The sequence below is a fragment of the Cyprinus carpio genome, chromosome B17 (assembly GCF_018340385.1).
Source record: "Cyprinus carpio isolate SPL01 chromosome B17, ASM1834038v1, whole genome shotgun sequence".
Classification (NCBI taxonomy): Eukaryota; Metazoa; Chordata; class Actinopteri; order Cypriniformes; family Cyprinidae; genus Cyprinus; species Cyprinus carpio.
The window spans coordinates 6879123-6902860 of record NC_056613.1 but is presented as its reverse complement, the minus strand read 5'-3'; the positions used below and the strand labels follow the sequence as shown (position 1 = coordinate 6902860).

Sequence of the window (23738 nt, the reverse complement as noted above, 5' to 3'; positions counted from 1 at the left end):
ACACTAAACCCTCGCGGTCTTCCTCAGAGTCCGCACTTTCGTGACGTAATGCCATTTTGACCGTCGGGTAGAATTCTGCTGCGGAGCTCGCCCCGGTGCGGATCTAGAACGCATAACGGCCGCGAAGGGAGCGCTCGCGAGCACCCTTCTGAACGCTAAAATGACACATGGGACATTTTTTCCGCTATCATATTTTCCTCATCAAACCCGTTCTAACTGATCACCATTTTAGGGCTTTGATATTTGGTAAAAAATTACTATTTAATCGCTTATCACCTTCTTCCTTTTTTATTCTTCTTCTTTCTCTTATTATTATTATTTAATATGAGGACACATTTTTTCCTAAAATGTAATTGTGATATTAGTAAAATACACTTGAACTGAGATTCAGACTTAACAAGCGTGGTTCTATTCTGCAACTTTTTTTTTCCATAAATGGATGGAAAACGGCATTATATTTGCTCTTATATTGAACGATAAATCTTTCTTCTGGTATTGAATGAGAACGTGTTCCTGCATACATAGATTTTATAAATTAATAGTTGCTAAATAACACACAAAACAGTATCACACCTTTCACCCTGGTATTATAGAGATACTTCTATGCACTGGAAAAATATATCAATATTTTTATATAATATTATGTTGAGTTTGAAAAACGGCAAAACACTCGGTATTTAAATAAACATTTAAATTGTTTATTTCTTATATTTATAGATTTTTTTTCATGCACCTTTTTCCCAGTTTATCTTCCCACATTGCCTTTCCTTTCCACAGTGGTCACGATCGTAAAATAACTGTTTATTTTCCTGATGCAAATGGTTGCTATATATTGCTTTATGCGTGGCAGCTTTATAACAAAACTTTATACAAAAAAATAATTTATTATAATTTATAATTATGTAATTTAAAAAAAAAAAAAGTGCTATTTAAATAACAATTGCACTTGAATAATTCCCCATGTGTTTTGTATTTTGAACAGTTGATGTGTTTATGGCCCTGCATTCTCCCTCCTGGACACCTGGGTGCAGCAGAACATATCGCGCTTGTCGGGAAGCAGCAGGAGCTCGATTCGCGTTGTTGCTTTTGGCGAAAGGCTTTGTACGTCCAATACATCGGTGAAGATCGAAAACCGTTTAAAACATCAAGAGAACGCATGAAACTCCCCGTTTGACAGCTGATATTTATCTCTTCGTAAGTATGTATTTACAACTCTCACACAACTCTCTCTCAACGTAAAGCATCATTTCCTCTCTGTTCCCTCTCATATGTAGCCTGCTAGCACGCTCGAGAAGGCATAGCGCGGGTCTGTGAGTACGATGCTGATGATCATTAGTTTCATCCTGAAATCTTATGATAAAACTATTATTACGCGCTCATGAGCGCACGAGATCGCTTTAACAACAAAAAGATACTGGGTTGCATTATTAACATGGCGGAATAATGCAGTGCGTGCAGGGAGTCTGCAGCAGGCATCTCTCAAAGCAGATTCACGCAGTAAACTAGCACAGCGCGTGCACGTATGGACTGGTTTTCATGGCAATGTGGTGACACTTATAATGAAATAAATGGTCATATATACCGATTAGGTGAATTTAAGTTTATTTTGAGGTGTGTATGTGTTCTAGCTGCAGACCTGCACGCTCGGTTCTTTGTGACGTCACGCATGCTCTCAACCAGGGAACCGGAAACACGTAATTCGTTGCGTTAGCCCCGCCCCTGTCACTGAAGAATGTTTACGTCACACTCTCTTGACTCTTACCTGGTGCTTACCTGGGTGTAAGCGGAGCACTTCCGATTGTGTGTGAACTTCCGGAAGCTGTTTAGTTGGGAGTCTATTCATTTCAGCAATAAGTATTGTGTATTCAGTTAAAGGGTGCCATAATAATTGGAAGAAAGGGTGGGAGTTTTTACAGCAGGAATGTTTTGAACAGCGACCTCAACCTGCATACACCTCTCAGAAGCTCACCTCACGAAGCTCTCAGACTCTGGTTGAAGGCTTTAAACCTGAAAAACCACCAAAAAATCCATTTTGTATGTTCTTTTCACTTTGTGGATAGAAAACCAACAAAAGAGCACCCCTGCCCAGAGAAGTGGCTTGACTATGATGCTCTGTTGAAGAAGCCATGTGCCACGTGCTAGTCAGGTACAGTCATGTGAAAAAATTAGGACACCCTATTGAATTCCATGGTTTTCTGTATCGGAACATAATAAAAAACATATCTGGTCCTTGGCAGATCTTAAAATTTGGAAAATAAAACCTCGGATGAACAACAACACATGACATATCGCACTGTGTCATTATTTATTTAACAAAAATAAAGTCAAAATGGAAACGCCATGTGTGACAAAGTTAGTACACACAAATTCTCTCAAATTTTATGACCTGCCAAGGACCAGATAATTGTATTTTATTATGTACTGATAAAGAAAACCATGGAACCAATGCAGTAGGGTGGCCTAACCTTTTCACATGACTGTATGTCAAATGATCTGTTATCAGGCTCCTCTTTTTACACTGGCTTGATAAAATTGTGTGAAAATTATAGCGATCCTAAAAAGCAAATGCTGTATCATTTAGGCTCTATACCTTGGACTGTATTTAACTACTAAACTGTCAATATTATTGACATGTAATGTCCATCGTATAATGATGTTTCTATCGTACGTGATAAAATATTTATTCAAAAAGTCCAGCTGAAATGATAGCCTAGTAGCGACAGATTTTCTTTCATATTGTGACATACGTCCAAGTGTAATAGATTATTGAAAAATAAAAGAATGTGTCCGGCCCACTTTTTGAGAGTGCTTGGTTTCGGAAGTGTTTTTTCTCGTTGGCATTTTTAAAAGTCTTCGTTAAAGAGTAATAAGCCGTGAACTAAACTAACTTGGTGAATCACAACATTACAAACTTTGGTTTGAAGCAAAAGAGTATTTGAAAATCAGACAAAATACCAAAGTTATAAGACTCTGTACTTAACAGTTTTAGTGAGGGACAGAACTGCAATCCCATGAAGCATTGCAAATGACGATCAGAATAAAAGCAATGTAGAAATATGTATAAGTTATATAGATAAACTTTATTTAGCATGTTATGACAGTAGTTTGAGAGCTCTGTCACATCATTCACAGTGATTCAGTTGATGCAAATAGCTTGTTTTGATTCTCTGACTGGGGGAGATTTCTTTGCAGAATCATGGGTAATGTAGTTTCTTACCAGGATTTGCACTGTTAAACATGATTTTTTAAAATAATATGTTGAAATAATGCTGGCTGATGGGTTCAACAAAAGAATATACCATTGATTAATAACCTCGTAGCTCACGATAGGTCTGTTTGTTCTTAAAGATTTATAAGTTATTGTTAAAAAACTATTTCCACATGGGTAAAATTAATGTCTATATATAAGTGCATTTTTGCTTTGGCTAACCAGAGTTCGAACCCTTGTTGTACTCTTATGTTATAATGTTACCCAATAGACAAACAGCTGTTAGAGCTACTTTTGGAGGTGAAACAACCTTCTGAAATGCTGTCAGTATGTCAGTTATCATATACTAAATATATACCATTATACATTTCTGTTAAAAAAAAAAGCTGTTTTCCAGTCAGCTGAGCAGTAGACTAAGAATAAAGAGATACAGAGAGAAAGTCAACACAGCTCAACCGAGGGAGGAAATTCTGAGAAAGAGATGAAAAAGATGGTGATGATACATTTAGAGTCTGTTCATAGGGCCTAGACACTTGAAATTAACTTATTAAAATATCATAGGTCATCTTATGTAATAAAGGAAAGGACATGACGTGTGGCCAAGTTTAGTGTCTCATACTCAGAATCTGTGCTCTGCATTTCACCCATCCAAGTACACACACACACACACACACACACAGTAGTGAGTAGTGTACAAATACACACACACCGTGAACACACACCCAAAGCAGTGGGCAAAGCAAAGAACTTTCTTTTTAACTTTGTTCATAAAAAATAAATAAAAATGATAATAAATAAATCGGTCAAGGTTTCCACAAACATAGAAAAGCAGCACAACTGATTTCAACATAATAATAATAATAATAATAATAATAATAATAATGAGAAATGTTTCTTGAACACCAAAAAAACAAAGTAGAAGATGAAAAAGTGGAGCTGTAATTTCTTACCCAGAGGACATTGTACAAAAAGAAAGAAGTTGGAGAAAGAAAAGCATGTATTTTATGAAGATCATTTACATGTATGTGAATTACATATTTACAATCTCTTTGAGTTTTAAGGCCTGCGTGTTCTGAACAGGTGGCCACTGGCCAGAGGATCTCTCTATTGCTCACCCACACTTGCAAACATAATTTTCACTCATTCCATGTTTGTTGCCAACTCTAATTTTGTTTTGCTCTGTATTTGACATAAATTGAAGTTTAAAATAAATGTAACTTGTACATTTCACAATTATGTGTATAAAACAGCCAGTTTCAGTTTGCATTTAAATGTTTTACATATAATCTTGTTTATATTATTTTATTTCAGTTGTCTTGACAACTGAATGTGTTGATACTCTTTTTGTGAATGTAGCATACCTTGAGTTACTGTTCTGTATGAAATGTTTTATAAATAAATATGGCTTGTAAGGGAATTAAAGTCTGCATTTTTCTATATGAGAATGTTACAATGAAAGAAGTTTGTGTTCTGTATCAACTGCCCAGTTGTTCTTTAAATTTCATTTGCTTTTTCCAGTATGTTGATACCAAAACTAAAGATTTCACTCCTCCCAATTTGAATTCTAGAAAGTCAGTACTCCGTTAACGGATCTGGCCAGATGGACCAGTCATCACGTAAGAAACCAAATACCTAAATTTTACTCCACTTAGAACTCCATTTGGTGTTTCTATTAGTCTATAGTTTCATCTCACATGTCGGTGTATTAAACCATCTTTGTTTTTTCTATATCCTTTAGAGCTTGGAGTCAAAACATCTGCTGATCAGGGTGAGAGCAGCAGTGGTCAGCCAGTGGATGATGAGCTCGATGGACTTCCAGTCTTTGGAACAGATGAAGATGATTGGGAAATAGACAGTAGTTTTGCTCAGAAGGCTTTGGAACAGATGGAAAAGATTTGCGATGATAAAAATGAAGGTCAAGATGGATTGCCAGCTAGTGGTGCAGATGCAGGTGAGTTTGAAAATGAATTTACTAAGCAAACGGTCGAAGGCTAAAAGGTTTCTGCAGTGATATTGGGTCTGATTGATTAAGTGTGTGTAAACACAAATTGGTGCAAAAAACAGCTGAAACCAAACATATTGGGTCTGCATAAAATAGTCCAAATTTATTAACCTTAAAATGGGGTTAAGAACAATTTTTTAACAAACCACATTTACGTGCATATACATGTGTTGTGAATTAGACAGATGTTTTTGTGACAAGTTCAGCTGTGCATATAAATACAAAGAAATTTTGACTACAGAAGAGAGCAGCTCCTCTATCAATGGATCTGTGGAGATGGAGGAGGAGAGAGCAAAGATTTCTGAAGGCACCCCCGTGACCCCTTCATCAGACACTATTATAGGTAAAACAACATGAAATTATTCTAAATACAATTTATTTCCGTAATTCTGCTGATTTATTTCCCCCAAATATTTTACTATAATTATAAGTTCACTGGTTTTATGATGAGCTGGATGCCATGTTAAGAGAATTTCAGAATGTTACTTTTGTCCTCCCATCTCAGATATCCAAGACGTACAGTCTGAACTTAGGATTGTGTCATCGCGAAGTGATGCTATTGTAAGTATAGGTGAAAAAAAAAAAAAAACTGTGACAAGGTGTTAATAGAAATGTGCACTCAGTGGCCACTTCATTAGTTCTAAAATATTGATTCACTTTTGCTCCCATAACATTTTAAAGGAATAGTTCTCCCAAAAAAATGAAAATCTGCTCAAAATGTATACACCATCATGCCATCCAAGATGTAGATGAGTTTGTTTCTTCTTAGGAACAGATTTGGAGAAATGTAGCATTACATCACTTGCTCACCAATGGATCCTCTGCAGTGAATGGGTGCCGTCAAAATGAGAGTCCAAACAGCTGATAAAAACATCAAAATAATCAACAAGTAATCCACACAACTTCGGTACCATAAATTATTGTCTTGTGAAGTGGAAAGCTGCATGTATGTAAGAAACGTATATATCAGTAAGACGTTTTTCATTTCAACCCATTGTTTCCGGCTAAAAAAAAATGAGTCCATAATATCACTTTTTCCAGTGAAAAAGTAATCTCTTCTGAATCAGGAGAGAAATATTCACAGATCAAGCATCATTTACACGTTTAAACAGTTCTAAACAAATATGTTGGTTTTTAAAAGTTAAAACGCCTTCACGAATGATCAATCAGGATTTAGCTTTAAAACACATTGATTGATGGACTGGAGTCGTGTTTATTATTGTGATGTTTTTATCAGCTGCTTGGACTCTCATTCTGACAGCACCCGTTCACTGCAGAGGATCCATTGGTGAGTGAATGATGTTATTCTAAACCATAATCTTGGATGGCCAAAGAGATGAGTAAATTTCAAGCAAATTTTAAATTTTTCAACTATTCCTTTGAATTCTGCACAGCAGGGTGATGAAGGACATTTGTATTAACAAGCAAATGTACAGGCGGCCGCTGAGTGTATGAAGGAGAAGGATTGTTTTAGTCCTATTTCACAATTTTGGCTGCTTGATAGTGTTGTTGTTCCAGTGTTAAATAGGACTGTGATGTTTAATAATAGTGTTTTTTGCAGCCGGAGCCTGCTTCTGAAAACACAGACAGAGAAACAAGTTACTCACCTGTAATACAAATTAAGGATGAGCCTATTGATGAAGAATATGATAAAGCATTAATGCCGTCCGACATGAGCCGTATTAAACAGGAGCTTGACAGTTCTGAAAATAATGAGAATGAGGTAAGATTTGGTTTTGTTCTGTGTTGTTCAATCTGTTTATTATTACATATGTAATGTCTTTTGAATCATTTCAGGCCTCCTCTGCATCAGATGAACTGAGGATTAGCTCTGTTTTCTCTGTCAGTGGAAACAGCAGTGATGCAGTTTCTGGTGAGTGCATAAAGATTTCGCTTTCGTCACATCACTGTTTATCATCAGCTTTACTGTTACCCTCTGTAATAACTGTGTGACATGAGGTCTGGGTGATGTGGCAGTCGTTTTCAGCTTTTTGATGATGGTCGATAAAATGACACAACTTTCAAGAAACAAGTAAAAAGTTCTAAAACAAATCAAGTCACGTAATAATCAATAATATATACCTGTACTGTTAAAATGAAAATAAAAATTATACTTTTATTCAGCAAGGATGTATTAAATTGATCAAATGTGACAGTGAAGGTATTCATAATGTTACAAAATTTGATTTCTATTACAAATAAATGCTGTTACATTATTACATTAAATATAGCATACAGTTAAAACTGTTAACAGTATTTCACAATATTACTGTTTTTAATACTCTTATTAAAAAAAAAAAAAAAAAAAAAAAAAAACTCTAATCTTAAAAAAAAAAAGTGTGCATATTTTTTCTAAAACATTTCAGGTCATAAAAATTAGTTTTGAATCAGTTTTCTGAAACTGACCCTTTGTACTGATTCACAGAAATGAATCAGACTTAACTTTTGTTATTTCACACAGCATCTATGGCACCCTCCCATGCACCGTCGTTCTCAGTGATGTCCCAGAACACTGCCTCACTCAGAGGAACCACTTTACTTCTTCCAGCCCAATCCCAAACTCAGCTTCAGCTCCGGCTGCAGCCCAGGACCCAGATGCATTCTCAAATCCAGACCCACCCTCGAATGCAGCTGCCGATGATGCCACAAACACACCTACAGCCTCCTGCCCAGCCACCCCAGGTCCATGCTCCTCCACCCACAGTGAGGATCTGCTGCTCGGGCTGTTCTAAAGTCCTCCAGAAGGGTCAAACAGCATTCCAGCGAAAAGGGTCCAACCAGCTGTTTTGCTCCACCGTGTGTCTAACTAGTTTCAGTTTACCCTCAGTTCAGTTTACCCCCATCATTGCCCCTAAGAAGACCTGCAACCTCTGCCTTAAGTGAGTTCTGATTATTATTATACTTTGATTTTTACTTTATAATAAATCCATCTTATGCCACTTTATTAATTGTATAGATAACTGAAAAAAATGTGTTAAAGGAATAGTTTACCCCTATATTGTTATTAGTTATTTATACACCCTCATGGGAACCTTCTAAGAATGTGCAAATTAATAAACAGCCAGCTCATTTTCATGACCAACATGAACTACCAAAATCAGGACATTAAACAATGGCATACCAGTAAACTGACTCTTGCAGTCTTTAGTAAATTACATTGCATGATTTATGTAAATGCTCTCCTCCAAATTAATTTTGCATCTGAAAGGAAAACTCTTGCATATGCAGTAAAGTCAGCCGCAATTATAACGGCGTCCAAGCCTTTTTCACTGCGTGCTTTGAGTAAATCCTGACAGTTGTTTTTTTAATGCCAAAAGAGAGTTTGCAATGACGCAAGCTGATAGTAAATCTGACCCATAGTTATTTTGGAGGTTATTTTGTATGGAATACCACAGCTGAGAAAATCTAAACAATTACTATTATGTTCCAAGGAAAGCAAATGTAAATTTGGAATGAAAAAATTATGAATAAATAAAAATGTGTAAATCAGTTATATAACCTTGATAATGGTTCAGATATTTGCATAATTTAATACAATTCTACAAATGGTATGTGATTGTTTTTTAATATCTTTATTGTTTCAAAGGGTCATTGTCAATCTAAAGGACTTGATAACCATCCCAGTGGGCTCTATGAACACACTAAAGGAGTTCTGCAGCCTAGCTTGTCTAAATATTTATAAAGACAGATATGAAGATGCACCTCCAGATCTATATACACAATGTGGCGTGTGTAAGTTGGTCAAAGAGGTAAGGCTTAAATTATACACGTGATGTAAATTTTAGACGAAACATATTTTGTCGCTTTGCTTTTTGCATACTTTTTACTCCCTTATGAGTTGAATTGTTTTTGATAAATGCAAATTGTAAGAACAGTATGATGAAATGCATTTGGTTTTCCAAATAAAGAGTACAAGATGTCATGTTCACAAACAGCTAGAACAGACATGGGTGGATTACTGCCCTCAACGTGGTGTAATCCTGCTCGAGGGGGCAATTATCTTGAAAACACTTTTTTTGTGCAGTTATCTTAATAAGCTAATAAGCCTCTTGCACAATTTGATAAAGTTTAAATTTACCACATTAACAATCATAAATGTACTGAGTATGTTCATTTTAAAAATAATATCACCAGGGAAGTGTAAATAAACCATAGAAGCTAAAATAAGCCATATATAATTGTCCTCAGACTTTAAAGTGGCATGCTATCTTAAAAACGCAACACTTATGACGCACAATGCTGAAAACTGTCACACAGTTCTTGTGTAAACATCTTTTCATCCCACTGCAAGGTCATAGAATGTCAATGCAACTTGGAATCCATTCGGTTAAATGCTGTGTTTAAGACATGCACTGTTTTTTTTTTTTTTTTTTGCTTTACAGATTCAGCATGAAGTGACTCATCTGGGTGCCGTGCACAAGTTGTGCAGCGATGAATGCTTTGCACGCTTCAGATCCTCCAGAAACCTCTACATGAGCTACTGTGAGAACTGTGGCAACTGTACAGCCTCAGGAAACTATCACCTGGTTCAGATAGAAGATAGTATTAAAAAGTTCTGCTGCACCGAATGCATCGCCAATTACAAACAGGTACCCCACGGTTACACAAATGAACTTGCTGTTCTCTGTGTTTGTTATTCATGGTCTGATTCATCCATTTTTACGTCCTGTGGGATATGCAGATTTGAATTTGACTTGTCTCCCGATCCCATTTCCTCTCTGCTATAACTTAGCAATCAATAAAAGTGAAAAGCCCAAACATATGTTTTAAAAACAAAATATTTTTGTGGATTTAAAGCTGTTGTCTTTCTCACTGTGTTGCAGAAAAGTGGCAAGAGGCTTCACTGTCCCTACTGCCAAGATATCAAAAATATTGAACAAATGATGGAAGGGACAAACATACAGGGTGTCACAGAATTCTTCTGCTCTCAAAGATGTGTGGCCCTAAGTCAAGCATCTCCCAGTCTGACAGGTACATGTGTGCTAAACAGGCCATGACAAATATCCCCCTCTGTGTGTCCAGGTCACATTTCACCCCAAAGTCAAAAGAGGAAAAAACACATTTAAAAATAAATAATAGATATTTTTTGGTATGTTTGCTTTGATGACAATTAAGCATATTTTTACTGTAATATGAAAATTGTTTTAGTAAATGAAAAAATTTTTTTTACTAAAACAAAGCCTTTTACGACTTTGAATTAAGCCAGACTTAAATTTTGAAATAAGTTTGAAATCTAATTTATTTTATAACTTATTAAAAAAAAAATACAGCATCTTAAAAATACTTTGTTTTAATAAAACTATATATTATTTAAAACAATTTCGTAACTTATTTCAAAGTTAAATGAACTACTTTTAAAATAAAATTATTTGAAATTGCATTGTGTTCAATGTGTGACACATTCTTGAGATTTTGAGGTTCAGATCTTGAGGTTTTAAGAGATTCACCAAAAAATGTGTTTTCTTGTACTAATCTGTCTTGCTCTGCTCTTTAGGCACTTCTTTCCCATGCACAACTTGCAAGAAAGTAGCTGTTCCTCAGTATCACCTTGCCATTTCTGATGGCTCCATCAGGAACTTCTGCTCATTAGATTGTGTGGGCAAATTCCAGGTATTTCATTCTGTCTTTATCTCCAGTATTTATTTAATTTTTTTTACAAATGTTTTTATAAATGTGATGTGATGGACATTATTTCTGTCTACATTTATTTATATATATAAAAAAAATAATATATATATATATATATATATATATATATATATATATATATATATATATATATATGTATATGTATATGTATATATATATACACTTCTGTGTCTTTGTATTTAAAAGAATTATTAGATTATAATAGTTTGTGTAGTCTATACACCTGGTTGCTTACGGGTGTGACACTTCATCTGCTCTCTTTCCTCCACACAATTATAATGGGCGTAGTAAATCAGATGGCAATTTTTCTTTCATTCTTTTTTTTTTTCCTCTATAGGAGAAATTAAATGCATCTGTACCTCATAACCAGATGAACGGAAACTCACATGGAACTCAGCCACCGAGCACTGCACCACCTCGACCCGCCACCGACCATCTCCAGCCCACTCAACCGTCACCCAGTGTTCCTGCCCCAAACCACAACCCTCCCCCACCTTTTGTACCACCATCCAATCAGAATCCAGTTTCGACTTACGTGCCGGCTCCTGGTGTGGTAAACTCACAAGACACCCAGCAGCAATGGCCAAACAAGCCTCCCTCATCCTCTGACACAGTACGGCTGACGTGCAAGCAGTGCCAGAATCAGTTCAGCTCAAAGCCTGAGGTTTTCCAGTTCAAGGTACGGCTTCCAAAAACAAGTCGTATTGATATTCAGAACAACAGCGCAATTTCAAAAGTGATGTTGCTTTTTATACAGCACCTCTATAAGCTTCAGACAATATTGGCCAGTTCATTATTTTGTGAAATTATTCTTTGTAGTTCTTCAAAAACAACTTTTTCTCTTTTTTTAGGGTCATGCAGGGTTGTTCTGTTCTCGAGCATGTTGCGACACATATAAGAGGGAAAGCAATGTGAAAGTTTTGTGCGAATACTGCAAAATAGAGAAAGTGGTCAAAGACATCATCACGTATGAAAAGCAGCCGAGACCTTTCTGCTGTGAAGGTTTGTGAAACCTCTTTAATTGATTCTTATATCAGCGGTTCTTTATGGAGCACCCACACATGACACACACATGCCACAAATTAAGAACTGGTTCTTGATTGGTTAATACGTTTTACTACAGTGTGGGAAAGAATTAGAAAATTGTGGCCATAATTGAACAAAAATGAGGGAATTAATCCGTAAATCATGAATTAACAAGTTGTGGGAACGAATTCTTACTTTGTGGTCATGATATACATGTATATATTTTTTCGTGTCATGTGCATGGTGCTGTAGTTCTTTAAGTGATCTTTATTGTTTTGCTTATTATGCAGGTCGCATTAGTATTATTACATTTCTTTTCATTCTACACTTTCATTTACTTGCTTAGAGTAAACAATTGAGTTCATGTTTGAGATATAATGTAAAATCTTAAAGAAAAACAAGTCAAGGACTTTTCTAAATAATGGTTGGTGTTTATGCCTCACATTTCCACATTAATTTACTTGTCTTTCATTAATTCTTTCTTCTTTTATAGGCTGTAAACTGCTTTTTAAACATGACCTTGCCAAACGACATGGAGGTCAATGCAGGGTTTGTGCCTACTGTCAAAACATGACCCACAAAACCATTCAGAACTTCTTTGGGGGCAAACTTGAGGAGTTTTGCACAGAGGAGTGCATGTCTCTCTACACAGTGCTCTTTTATGAGGTTAGGGATAACATGTTTTAGGGGGGATTTAAGCTGTAGCTATTCTTTATTTCTTCAAGAAAGCCTTAAAATCATCTTTTTGGTTGGGGTTAAATTATATTGTGAACTGATCATCAGTGTTTGCTTTTGTATGCAATATATACACTGTTGAATTCTTTATAGCCTTTTTTAACTGTTTCTAATTTTTGCTACATTTCTGCATGAATTTATATCAGATGGCCAAGTGTCATGGCTGTAAGAATCAGGGCTCACTAAAGGAAAGCCTCGTCTGGGATGGAACAACAAGACACTTCTGTAACCTGTCCTGTTTGCTGCAGTTCTGTTCAAAGTGCATTACTCCTCATCAGCCGGCAAGCAACGGTAGTCACCATGTAGTTCTATATGTAAAACCGTATAGTAGAGCTACCAGTTGACATTGTTTAACTCTTTTATTTAGAAATGCAACATTTTGATAAAGACCTGCAATGCAATGTAATTATCAATACTGATTTTATTATAAGAAGGACTCACTCTTGTTGCTTCATGGTTGAGGTACTGTGTCTAACACCACTACAGTCCAAGCTCCATTGTCTCTGTCGAAAGACATGCCTGTAATTGGTGGTGTGGTGTCGCTGGCCTCCACGTTACCTGGAAATACTGCTCTTACAGGTATTCAGCTGTCATGTTTTTCTTTGATGTGTCTTTAAATGGAATCAAACTGCTAAATCTTTTCATGTTTTAATTATATTAATTTTCTTTGCAGGAGCTCTACCTACCTCAAATGCCAGCTCAAAAAACATGGGTGAAGTAAGTACTGATGCACACATACTTTGAGTTACAAAGGGTTGTATAAAGTACATGCTACTGTTTAAAAGTTTAGTTTTTTACTTTTCAGCAAGGATGTATTTAATTTTAAATGTAAAGATATTTCTAATGTTACAAAATGTATCAATATCAACAATATTAAGCAGCATAACTGTTTTAATTCTTTTTTTACATTTATGTGGCACTTTTCTCAACACTCTTGAGTGTTCGTAATGTTACTTGAGCAGCAAATCAGCACATAGAATGATTTCTGAAGGATCATGTGACACTGAAGACTGGAGTATTGGTTGCTGAAAATTCAGCTTTGCCATCACGGGAGTAATTTACAATTTAGTATATTTTAAAATTGAAAACAGTTATTTTGAATTGTAATGATATCACTGTATTTTTTATTAAATTTTGAATGGTAGTGAATGTAAAGATGCATTTATCAAAGGTTACTGAAATAAAAGTTAAAGTAACTAAGGAGAAAAAGGTTTTTTACACTGATATTTTCATTTTTGATTAAGTTTAGGTATTGCCATTGGCTACTGAAATTTTGGTTTCATAAAAATCTTCCATAATGTGCTTCTTTTTGCCAAAATGTGAATTTTCAGCCCTATAAATGTAATTATTTTTCTAATAGGCCAGCACACAAACCGATGCTGCAGTGGCTGGTGTTCCATATCGAAGAATGCTGAAGAACAAAGCTCTCATGTGCAGACCTATTACCGAAGAGCAAGGCGTCCAGTGTCAGCCTGAGCCTCCAGTACCTCCACATTCGTATGAAACAGGTTGGCCTTCCTCACTTTTACTTTCACGCCTGCCAGAAGTCATTATGCCATACAATCATAAGCAATACAAAATATGTTTAAATGAAATATTGCATTCACACTTTCTCCGTCCTCAGTGATTGATGAAAACGGAGAGACGGTGAAGCTGGTGCCAGTGCCGGTGCCCATTCCAGTGCCAGTCTACATCCCAGTGCCAATGCATCTTTACACCCAGTACACACCATTTCCACTGGGCCTACCTCTACCGGTATGTCATCTTTGTAATTATCTAAAATGATTCTGTGCTGTAGTTTAAAGCTCATCTTGAATAATTTTGTACTGTTACCACCCAGGTGCCTGTTCCCGTGGTCATCCCTGGATCTCAAGAAGCTGCCGAACAGAAAGACACTAAATGTAGCCTGCCTGCTCAGAGCTCAGTAGAAGACGACGAAGTGGAGAAGGGAAAAGACAAGCCTGCATTACACGGTACATAAACATTGGATTTCTATTGGACCTTTTTCGTTATCCAGACATTTCTATCCAAATAAACTCATTAAACACTTCAGTATTTGATTGTTCTGCACTTATTGTCTTGCTCAGACCAGGGCAGCACTTACAGTGGTGATCTGGAGTCAGAGGCCAGGTCAACACCCTTCAGCTGGGCAGATGCTGAGGATCCTGGAACCAGCGGGAAGCCACTGGTGCCGTCGGTGGAGCTAGAGGAGCCTGTAGCTGCTCCGACTACGTCTTTGTCATCAGAGCAGCCAGATCTGGAAAACGATTTTCCTCGCTGTAAGTTGAGATTCAAGAAATGTGTTCCTTGATTCAAATATTTAGTTGCAGTTAATCTCAATTATTTTTTTTCTTTAGTTAAACATGCCAACATCTTTGTGCTTGTTGTCGATATTTCTTGAAACACATTGACTTAACTTGATACCAACTTTTTTTTTTTTTTCAGCACTTTATGGATTTAAGGTCATTGCACACTGAGTCCGAAATTTCACACTTTAAAAAATAAATATAACCTCACGTTCTGTCAATCACGTTTACACACTGCCTCCGAAACTTTCGGCCATCTTAAAAAAAAAATTCGGATTGTGCTCGATTTTCTGGTTTTCGCATCCGTAACAAGCATTTTGAGAGGTGTTTTGACAATTCAGAGCCACCGTACAAGCAAACAGCAAAATCCAGAATGGTGTCTGAAGATGATCCACTTCGTCTCGCAGCACAAAGCACTGTAAAGGTCCTTGTACACCGAGTTCATAGAAATTGATGGTCATCTTTTTAATATGTGGCTCCAGTGTCGCTAGCAAAGCATCAAACTCAGCCACTAGCTATGTTTCCATCCAAAGAGTCGAAATAAACTATTGCACATAACTGGAGTATTGCATAAAACATTTGCAAATAAAGCAAAGAGAACAAAATCATCACTTCTTGGTAAACTGGCACTAAATATCACTAGGAAAACTAGGAGAAGCCACTGAATAAAACATTTTTCATATATGATAAATTACTTGCGCCTCAGAGCGAGCAAACAAAACACAAATGCAGTCCAGAATGACCATAACAACATAAATTATACAGAAATACTTTGACGACAGACTTTGCTCAGGCATTTCAGAATGACCATAACAACATATAGATGCTGTGAACAAGATCAGTGCGCTGTTAGTCAAGCTATCCCGTTGCATAGTGCAAAGTCACATGACATTTTCAATGTGCATGGACAAATTTATTTGGTAAATGGGTTTCCATCATAGTTTATGCGCATTTTTTCTTAAAGGATTAAACGTTTATCTGACTGAAATGTGTGCATATGTTTTTATGTGCATTTTTAGAATTTATGCGCATCTTGGCATTTCCATCCAGCGTTTTTTTTTTTTTTTTGCGATATTCCAAAATGCGCATAACAATAGGTCTGACATCCTAAAGTAAAGCTGGAATCGCCCGGGATAATCCTGCAGCCACTTAATGAGGAGGTGGAACACACCTTCCTCTCTACGCTATCTCAAGATTGGATGGACCCAATATTTCCTCTTTTTTTCTCTTTTTATGAAGAGAGATGACAACAAAATTACCCTCAACTGCTTGAAGACTTCATTTTGTATTGTTTTGTGAATTTTTTCGCAACTAATTCATAAGCATCAGACTCGGTGTGCAAGGTTTCTGTGCATGACGAATTTTTAGGATGACGAACATGAACAAGAAAACGCATACGATAAATAAATATCGATAAATATCGGACTCGGTGTGCAAGGGCCTTAGGATTTGATTTATCGCATGTTCTGATGGCCTTTTTTATCCATGTTTAAACAAATCTGCTTAATATTTAATTGTTGATGAGTTATGATGATAATTAATTAAAAAACAAGTGATATTTCTGGAATGCTAATAATATGTGATTCAGTGACATTACACATTTTTGATCTTTTGTGTTAAAACACAATTTTAACAGATTTTGTGCTTTTGTAACATGTAAAATCTCCCAAAATTATAGCACGCGTTATGTCATTTCACAGCAACAGCTGACCCTGGATCAGCTAAAGAGAACAGACTGGTATTGACGCTGAAGAGACGTAAGAGGGGCAGAGACGGCCACCCTCCCAGAAAAAGGGTATGTAATCTGACAGAATCAGATTCCTGGCTTTTTGAGGAGACATTTGTCACGAGCGACAGAACGACAGAGAATCGGCCAGAGTCTTTTCACAGTTTGGAAGGTTGAAGTGTGAAGTCTGTTGAAGTGCGTTGTTCCCAACTTTTAGATGTATGAAATGTTTCCAAAATCTCTTGTCCAATTATGAAGTCTGCCAAGTGAAAGGTTAAAAGACTTAAATGTCTTGTTTTTTACATCATGATGGTTCTAAAAGTGTATGGTTTAAAAGTTGATCAATATATATTTAGGAGCACACTGACTTCCGAGAGACTGTTTCTTTCTCAAAAGCTTGGTTAAAAAAAAAATGTGTATTATTTCTTGCATTGTGTTATATTGGTAGTTTACAATTTTGACTGGTCATTTTAAAAATGATTTAGGCATGACGGATAATAGGTATTGATGTTTTCCATTTGTCAATGGCAAATCAGCGCTGTTTTTATAAAGTTTTTGTTGTACATGGAGAAGTTGTGGTGCAATAAACTATTCAAGTTCACAAGGAGATGAACAAATGGAATTGCTGTTGTTGAAAATTGGGCTAATTTGTGGGAAAAAAATTCAAATATTGTGGACCATTTAATAAACATGGAATCAGTCAGAGGAATCTGTGTACATCTGGCTAAATGAATTCAATAAAATATTTAATTTAATAAATAATGTCACTGTTATCCCTGGAAATAAGCAGTATTGTTCATGCCATATTGGCTGAAAAATGAATCGAAAAGCTCAAAGAAAAATATGAATCCAGCCCTGTTTTGGATGTGCTATGAAAAAAAAGTCTTCATTAAACTGTTAGTTCACCCAAAAAATTACAATTCTGTTTGAAATGACATTTACTCCTTCATGTAATTCTTAACCTGTATGATTTCTTTCTTCTGTGAAATGGATAACTCTAATAACATCATCCGCTACAGACTGTCGCTCATTACAGAGCTTTACTAGAAATAAAACTCCTCCTTTTTCAAAGCTTAAAATACCGGCTCCAATTTCTGTGTGAGCTTAGCTTAATCTATGAAGAATTTATCATTTATTGGACTTGGTACACCACACGAAGAAAATAGCAGAGAAAAAATTGAAATGTGAAAGATTTGATACATCACATCCAATCCCCAAATTCAAAGATTTGATGATCTCTAGGAGGACTCTTGGAAAAAAAAAAAATTGATGGAAAATGTGGTTCAAAAGTTGTAAATTTGAAGTGTCAGTGACGATAGAGACCTCAGAACTGCCACCAGAAATCTTCAAGAACATTTTTATCCTGACGGGAAAGAAAAGAAAAGGGTGCAATGAGAAGTGTGATGGTGTCAGATGGCATTTGGAAGGTTTGTTTCCCTCCGGAGGGAACCTGGCAAATAGGACGGTCTAGCTTGTTTAAAGTGTGAAGCAGAGGCTGCTTAGAAAAGAACGCTGAAAGATACCAAGAACTTTGTACATAACACCACGCAGCCAAATACAATGAGACTGAATGCAGGCCAGATGGGGACAGAAGAAGCTGAAAGTGAAGGAGATGATGATGGAGGAGTGGTTGCCATGGAGGCTGCTGCAGTTGAAGAAAGTCGCCATAAAAGGAGATGAATGTGGCGGCATCTGTTAAAATGTTTTTTTTTTGTTTTGTTTTTTGTTTTTTACAGTCTGAAGTGTCTGCGCCTGCTTTACTAGAATTGAATGTTATCGTTTATGTTTTTACTTCGTGTCAGGCATTTTACACAGGCATTATCTGTCTTTGGCTTCAATTATGTATTTTTGTTTATTGAGATATTTATTATTTCTAGAGAGAATGTAGTGCCTTTGTTTATATTATCATCATCATCATTATAATTATATTGTTATTATTTATATTATCAGTGTAACATTCACATTTATGCCAGTAAAATTTTTGCTTGAATAATGAGAAAGTGAAATGTACAGTGATTAGGGGTCATTGTATTAACCTGAAATGGTTTATTTTTCACTAATTACTGGTTCACTGTGCATTTATCCCGATTATTACATAACTGCTTACCAATTAAGTAAATAAATAGACATGAAATATTGATTTGATTTGAGTTTTTGTTCTCTTGCTTTTGTAGACGAGCTTCAAGCTCCCTAATCATCCTAATAACAAGATGCACACTAAAACAATATTAATTAATAATATTACTATAATAGTTAGAATATAATATAATAGTATAGAATGTTACATTTTCAATGTAATTTATCTGCCTCTATTTTAAAAAGATAGTTACAGTGTTATTTCAGTATTATATAATAATATAGTATTTGTTAATGTTTTGAATTACTGAATTTATTTTTACATTTTCATTTAAGCTTTAGTAATTTTGTACTTTTTAATAACATTTATAAAATTTCTATTTTTTTTTTCTTTTTAGTCATTTTTAGTCATTTTAGCACGAAGACTTATTCTTTTTACTATCCCAAAGAGCCACGAAACGACATATATTTTCAGATATTGTGTACTCCATTTGTTTTATTTGGTTTAATCTTAATAAGTTCACTTTCAAAAAGATAAAAATGGTGTTTTTGTGTCTCGTTCAGGGTCGTAAGCGATCTGGCACCGATACGACGGGCGGTGTTTGGCTCAGTACCTCCAGCTCAAAGCTCAACCAAACGTACGGAGTCAAAGCCTGGGCCAGCTGGGTGAGAATGAAAACAGGACAGAGCGAGCAGGAGCAGCAGCCCCGTAAGTTCACACATATGGGTCAGAACATGGAGTCGCTACCTCTCCGTCTGCTTCATGACTCACGCAGCGTGTGTCGTTAGTAAAGGTCACTGTCACAGTTTGTGTGACCCACCATGTGTCTTAACAACAACTTCTCCCACTGTGTTTTATTCAGGAGGCTCCATGACTATGAAGGAGGATGTGTTGCAGTGCACTTCTGCGGATCTCGGTTACGGTCTGTGCCGTTTCATCAAGGAGGTCCGCAGGCCGAACGGCGAGCCTTATGAACCCGATAGCATCTACTACCTGTGCCTGGGCATTCAGCAGGTTTGACCTTAAAAATAAACCATCTGCCCCTAAATCCAGCTTGATCCTTTACTACCTTTGCTTCAGATAAATGTATTTATTCTGAAAATATATATATATATATATATATTTTTTATATTGTACTATGTTCTAATAAGCATTTTCAATGACATTCCGTCTTCACTCAATTTTTAGTGCCTGCTTGAAAATGAGCGTCTTGAAAATATCTTCACGGATTCACTCTACAGTCAGTTCATCACTGACATCACCACACTGCTGAAGGACTGGGGAAATTCATTGCCTCCTGGAGGTAAATGTCCTTTTCAAGATTTCCTCACTTGTGTGACATGCTAAAAAAAAAAAAAACACATTATTGATTATCAGATATATTGCCTATTCAAAAAAAAACAAAAAAAAAAACAACAACCAAAATTTAGACTAACTAATGAGCCCATGTTAACAGTTTAATAAATTAAATGGCAGTTCTGGACACATCATCCAAAAGCTTATGTATTATTGTTCAGAGATATTCTCAGCATTAATACACACCATCTTTACTTATTTGTATGCACACTAGCATATGAGAGTCTTAACAGTTTACATGAAAAGCTGATTAGCTTAATACCTTGAAATATCATGCATTGCTAATAAAACAATTTTAAATTGCATTTTTGTAATTGAATTGTCGTGCACGGTGTCATGCAAAGTACATGGAATATTTTTACTTTCAAAAAATTTTTTTTTTTCTTTTTTAATACTACTGAACCAGTGTTAGTTTAGTGTCATTGAGATGTTATTAATGTTTAATTTTTATTCAATTTTTTAGTTTTAGTAAAAAATGTTGTAATTGTATTGTTTTTATTTCAGGTTTAGTTGTTTTACTACATCGAATTAAATTAAATCCAAAATGTTTTCTTGGCAACAGGCCGAAATTAAATGTAAGGTTTAAGTATATTTTTAATAACCCAGAAACTTAACAGAAATTGACTAGTTAAAAATGTAAAAACTCTTCATTTAAAAACATACCCTTCCTACTTTTTTAAATTGATGAAAAGTGACAGTAAAGACATTTATCATCTAAAAACATTTATCTATTTTAAATAATGCTGTTCTTTATATTTATCACAGAATCCTGAAAAAAAAAGTATTACTGTTTCCAAAAAAATACTAATAGTTTTCAACATTGATGATAAGAAATGGTACTTGAGCACCAAATTAGAATGATTTCTGAAACATCATGTGACAAGACTGAAGTAATAGCTGCTGAAATTGCTGCTTTGACATCACAGGAATAAATTTCATTTTAAAGTATATTAACAGTTGTTTTAAATTGTAATGATATTTCCCAATATTACTGTTTTTTACTGAATTTGGATCAAATAAATGCAGCCTTGAAAAACGGTTTAAAAATCTACCCAACCCCAAACTTTTTTTGGTCCCTCAGTCTGTTTTTCTGTTTCTTCAGGATATATACACTCACGGGTCGAGGAGGAGTACCTTTGGGAATGCAAGCAGCTGGGCGCTCTGTCTCCTATTGTTCTGCTCAACACGCTGCTGTTTTTTGGAGCCAAGTTGCTCAACCTCAAAACGATTGAAGAGCATCGACGCCTTGCGTTCTCCAATGTCTCCCACTGCTCAAAGACCACCAAAAATGGCATGACCGCTTATCTTTGCTTCAGACTATCTGGCAAGGAAGAGGAAAAGGACAAAAAAGGTGAGGGCTGTGTTGAAGATGCAATGACCACATGGTGTTTAAATCTTTACAGAGCTTCTAGTCACAAGAGCGTGCATCTGTGCTCATCATATTTCTTGATTTGTGTTAATTGTACATCAGCACCAGCTGGTAAAAGGAGGAGAGAGGAAGAGACGGTGGAAGAGGAGGTTTTGGAGATGCCTGAGAATGTGGAGAACCCTTTACGATGTCCTGTCAGACTCTACGAGTTTTATCTCTCGAAATGGTGAGTGTTATTTTAAAGGGTTAGTTCACTCAGAAATGCAAGTTGTCATGAATCACCTACCGTTATGTCATTCCAACCTTGTGTTTATATGTTTTCAATGAAAATGACATTTTCATGATTTGAATTATGCAGATGCTTGAATGATGCACCACACAAAATGAGCTTCATTCAAATTGCTCTTGCTTGAAGGAGAAGTGCACTTTTTCTTGTGCTTTTAGAAACAAAACTTTATAATGTTTATTCTCTTGTATATCCACAGCTCAAACTCTGTGAAGCAGCGTCCAGATCTTTTCTACCTGCAGCCCGAGGCCTCCTGCCACCCCAGCAGCCCTGTGTGGTATTCAGCCCAGCCACTGGATAGCACCATGATGGAGAGCATGCTCACACGTATCCTAGCTATACGGGACATTCACCTGGACTCTAAACATCAGCAAAAGGACCTGGACTCATCAGATGAGGAAAGCTCTTAATGAAAACCTACAAACTTTGAGATCTTGCTTTAAAAAAGAGCTCCAAAAAAACATCATGAGACATTTAATGACATCTACATACTACTTTTATTCAGGCGGGAATGGAATAAAAAAAAAAATGAATGAAACTGAAATTGTGCACAAGCTCAACAGACATTCCTTAAGTCATTTATTCTATCATGAATGTTACAGAAAATGAAATTTGGAGGGAATTGTTTGGTTTTTAGTCATAGTAGATATTGTTTCTCAGTATTTAGTATTATTTAGTGAAAGCTTTTTAAGTTTAAACATTCATCATGTCATTGTTGGTAACCATTGAAAATATATATGAATTCTCAGATGTATGACTGGTTTACTTCTTTACATGGGTTGCCCTTGATTTTAACCTGCTTTCTACACAATGGCTTCTTTTGACATGTAAAGGATCATTCACACTGAAAACAATTTGCAGCCACAAAGCAACCAGAAATCATTCAGTTTAAGTGAGTATTGGTGATTTGAGCAACTTTTGTTGATTCTAAAAAAATAAAAACACTCAGCTATGAGAGGGTAGACAGTAAAGATAGACGTATTCCCATGTGCATAAGATGCATGGAAGAAAACTACAATTTTGAATGTTCGTATCTGCTGAAATAATTTTTTCTAGACCACAGATATACAGGTACAGGTGGCCTCAAAGCTACAAATTTAATTTCACTAGGTCTGTAAGAAACAGATATTTTAGAAAGTACTCTTTCTGACAGTCAAGTCCTTGCTTGGTTTCTGTAATTAGATGTCTTACTTCTAAAGATGTTAATGCAACATTCATAAGTGTGATGCATTCATGGAGTCAAAGTGTCGTGTCTCAGTCAATAGAGGGCAGTCCTGCTTTGTTAGTTCAAGTGACAGGACCTTGACAGGGCAACAATGGGGAATCAAATAAGCAATGTTTAGCCACATGATTATGCTGATATTTGCACAGATAGATGCAGCGCCAGCCTACGATGTAAAGCCAATTGTCATTCGCTACCATGGTAACAGAGACAAGAGCTGTTGCTTGTGCTTCACACTGGATTCTGAATGTGCTGCTGGCTGCTGTTGAGAATCATGCAATTCAGATATGAAAAGCACTTATATATATATATGCATCAGCATTTAGTGATGCAATTATTGTCTGACGTTTAACCTGAACGTCCCACATCAGGACCCTTAATTTAGCCTGCACTGACTTCCAGCATTGCCTGGCTAACATAATGGGAGCAATATATGAGGCAGCTGAACTATTTATATCTACAGTTGTTGAAGGGCAAACGCTGTTTGCCTATGTCTCCTACCATTTGTTCGTACAAGTACAATTGGTCATGGTGGACAGAAAGATAGCGCATCCCCGGGACACATCACGTTTATATTGCCTGTTCAAAAAGAGTGTGTGGGCGTGCTCCGGGCAGATGAGGTGTGATTCGAGAGGGTTCGAGAATGAGAGGAGAGTGTGTGGGAGAGAGAAGTACAACAAAGACAGACAATCTGGCAGTGCATGACTGAATCGTCGTTTGAAAAATGCACAATGTCAAACTTTGCTTTCTTAAAAGCCATGCTGTTGGCTCAATTT

The 23738-nt window shown here is 36.1% G+C and overlaps 1 protein-coding gene across 3 annotated transcripts; it reads left to right on the top strand.

The window, feature by feature from the left end:
* Window positions 1-980: 980 nt before the first annotated feature.
* On the top strand, window positions 981-22193 carry LOC109106885 (zinc finger MYM-type protein 4-like). 3 transcript variants are annotated; one of them, XM_042741938.1, is made up of 29 exons: window positions 981-1194; window positions 4777-4824; window positions 4947-5159; window positions 5452-5553; window positions 5716-5771; window positions 6772-6933; window positions 7008-7083; window positions 7672-8089; window positions 8797-8959; window positions 9593-9799; window positions 10034-10181; window positions 10705-10820; window positions 11197-11538; window positions 11711-11861; window positions 12379-12551; window positions 12767-12911; window positions 13083-13199; window positions 13294-13337; window positions 13981-14128; window positions 14245-14375; window positions 14461-14593; window positions 14708-14899; window positions 16627-16721; window positions 19293-19437; window positions 19592-19743; window positions 19918-20032; window positions 21188-21436; window positions 21563-21680; window positions 21940-22193. In XM_042741938.1, exons 2-29 carry the CDS (start codon window positions 4809-4811, stop codon window positions 22148-22150), a joined length of 4338 nt encoding a protein of 1445 aa, XP_042597872.1. In that variant the 5' UTR covers window positions 981-1194; window positions 4777-4808; the 3' UTR covers window positions 22151-22193. The 3 variants fall into 3 exon arrangements, with proteins under 3 accessions (XP_042597872.1, XP_042597870.1, XP_042597871.1); XM_042741936.1 differs by having other exon boundaries at window positions 21557-21680; XM_042741937.1 differs by having other exon boundaries at window positions 981-1198; window positions 21557-21680.
* Window positions 22194-23738: the final 1545 nt, after the last annotated feature.

What these genes read in the sequence shown, in the direction of transcription:
- LOC109106885 (XM_042741936.1), top strand. An exon ending in ACACAGTGCTCTTTTATGAG is followed by an intron (nt 12,552 to 12,766) that starts GTTAGGGATAAC and finishes AATTTATATCAG; the next exon opens with ATGGCCAAGTGTCATGGCTG. An exon ending in TCATCAGCCGGCAAGCAACG is followed by an intron (nt 12,912 to 13,082) that starts GTAGTCACCATG and finishes TTCATGGTTGAG; the next exon opens with GTACTGTGTCTAACACCACT.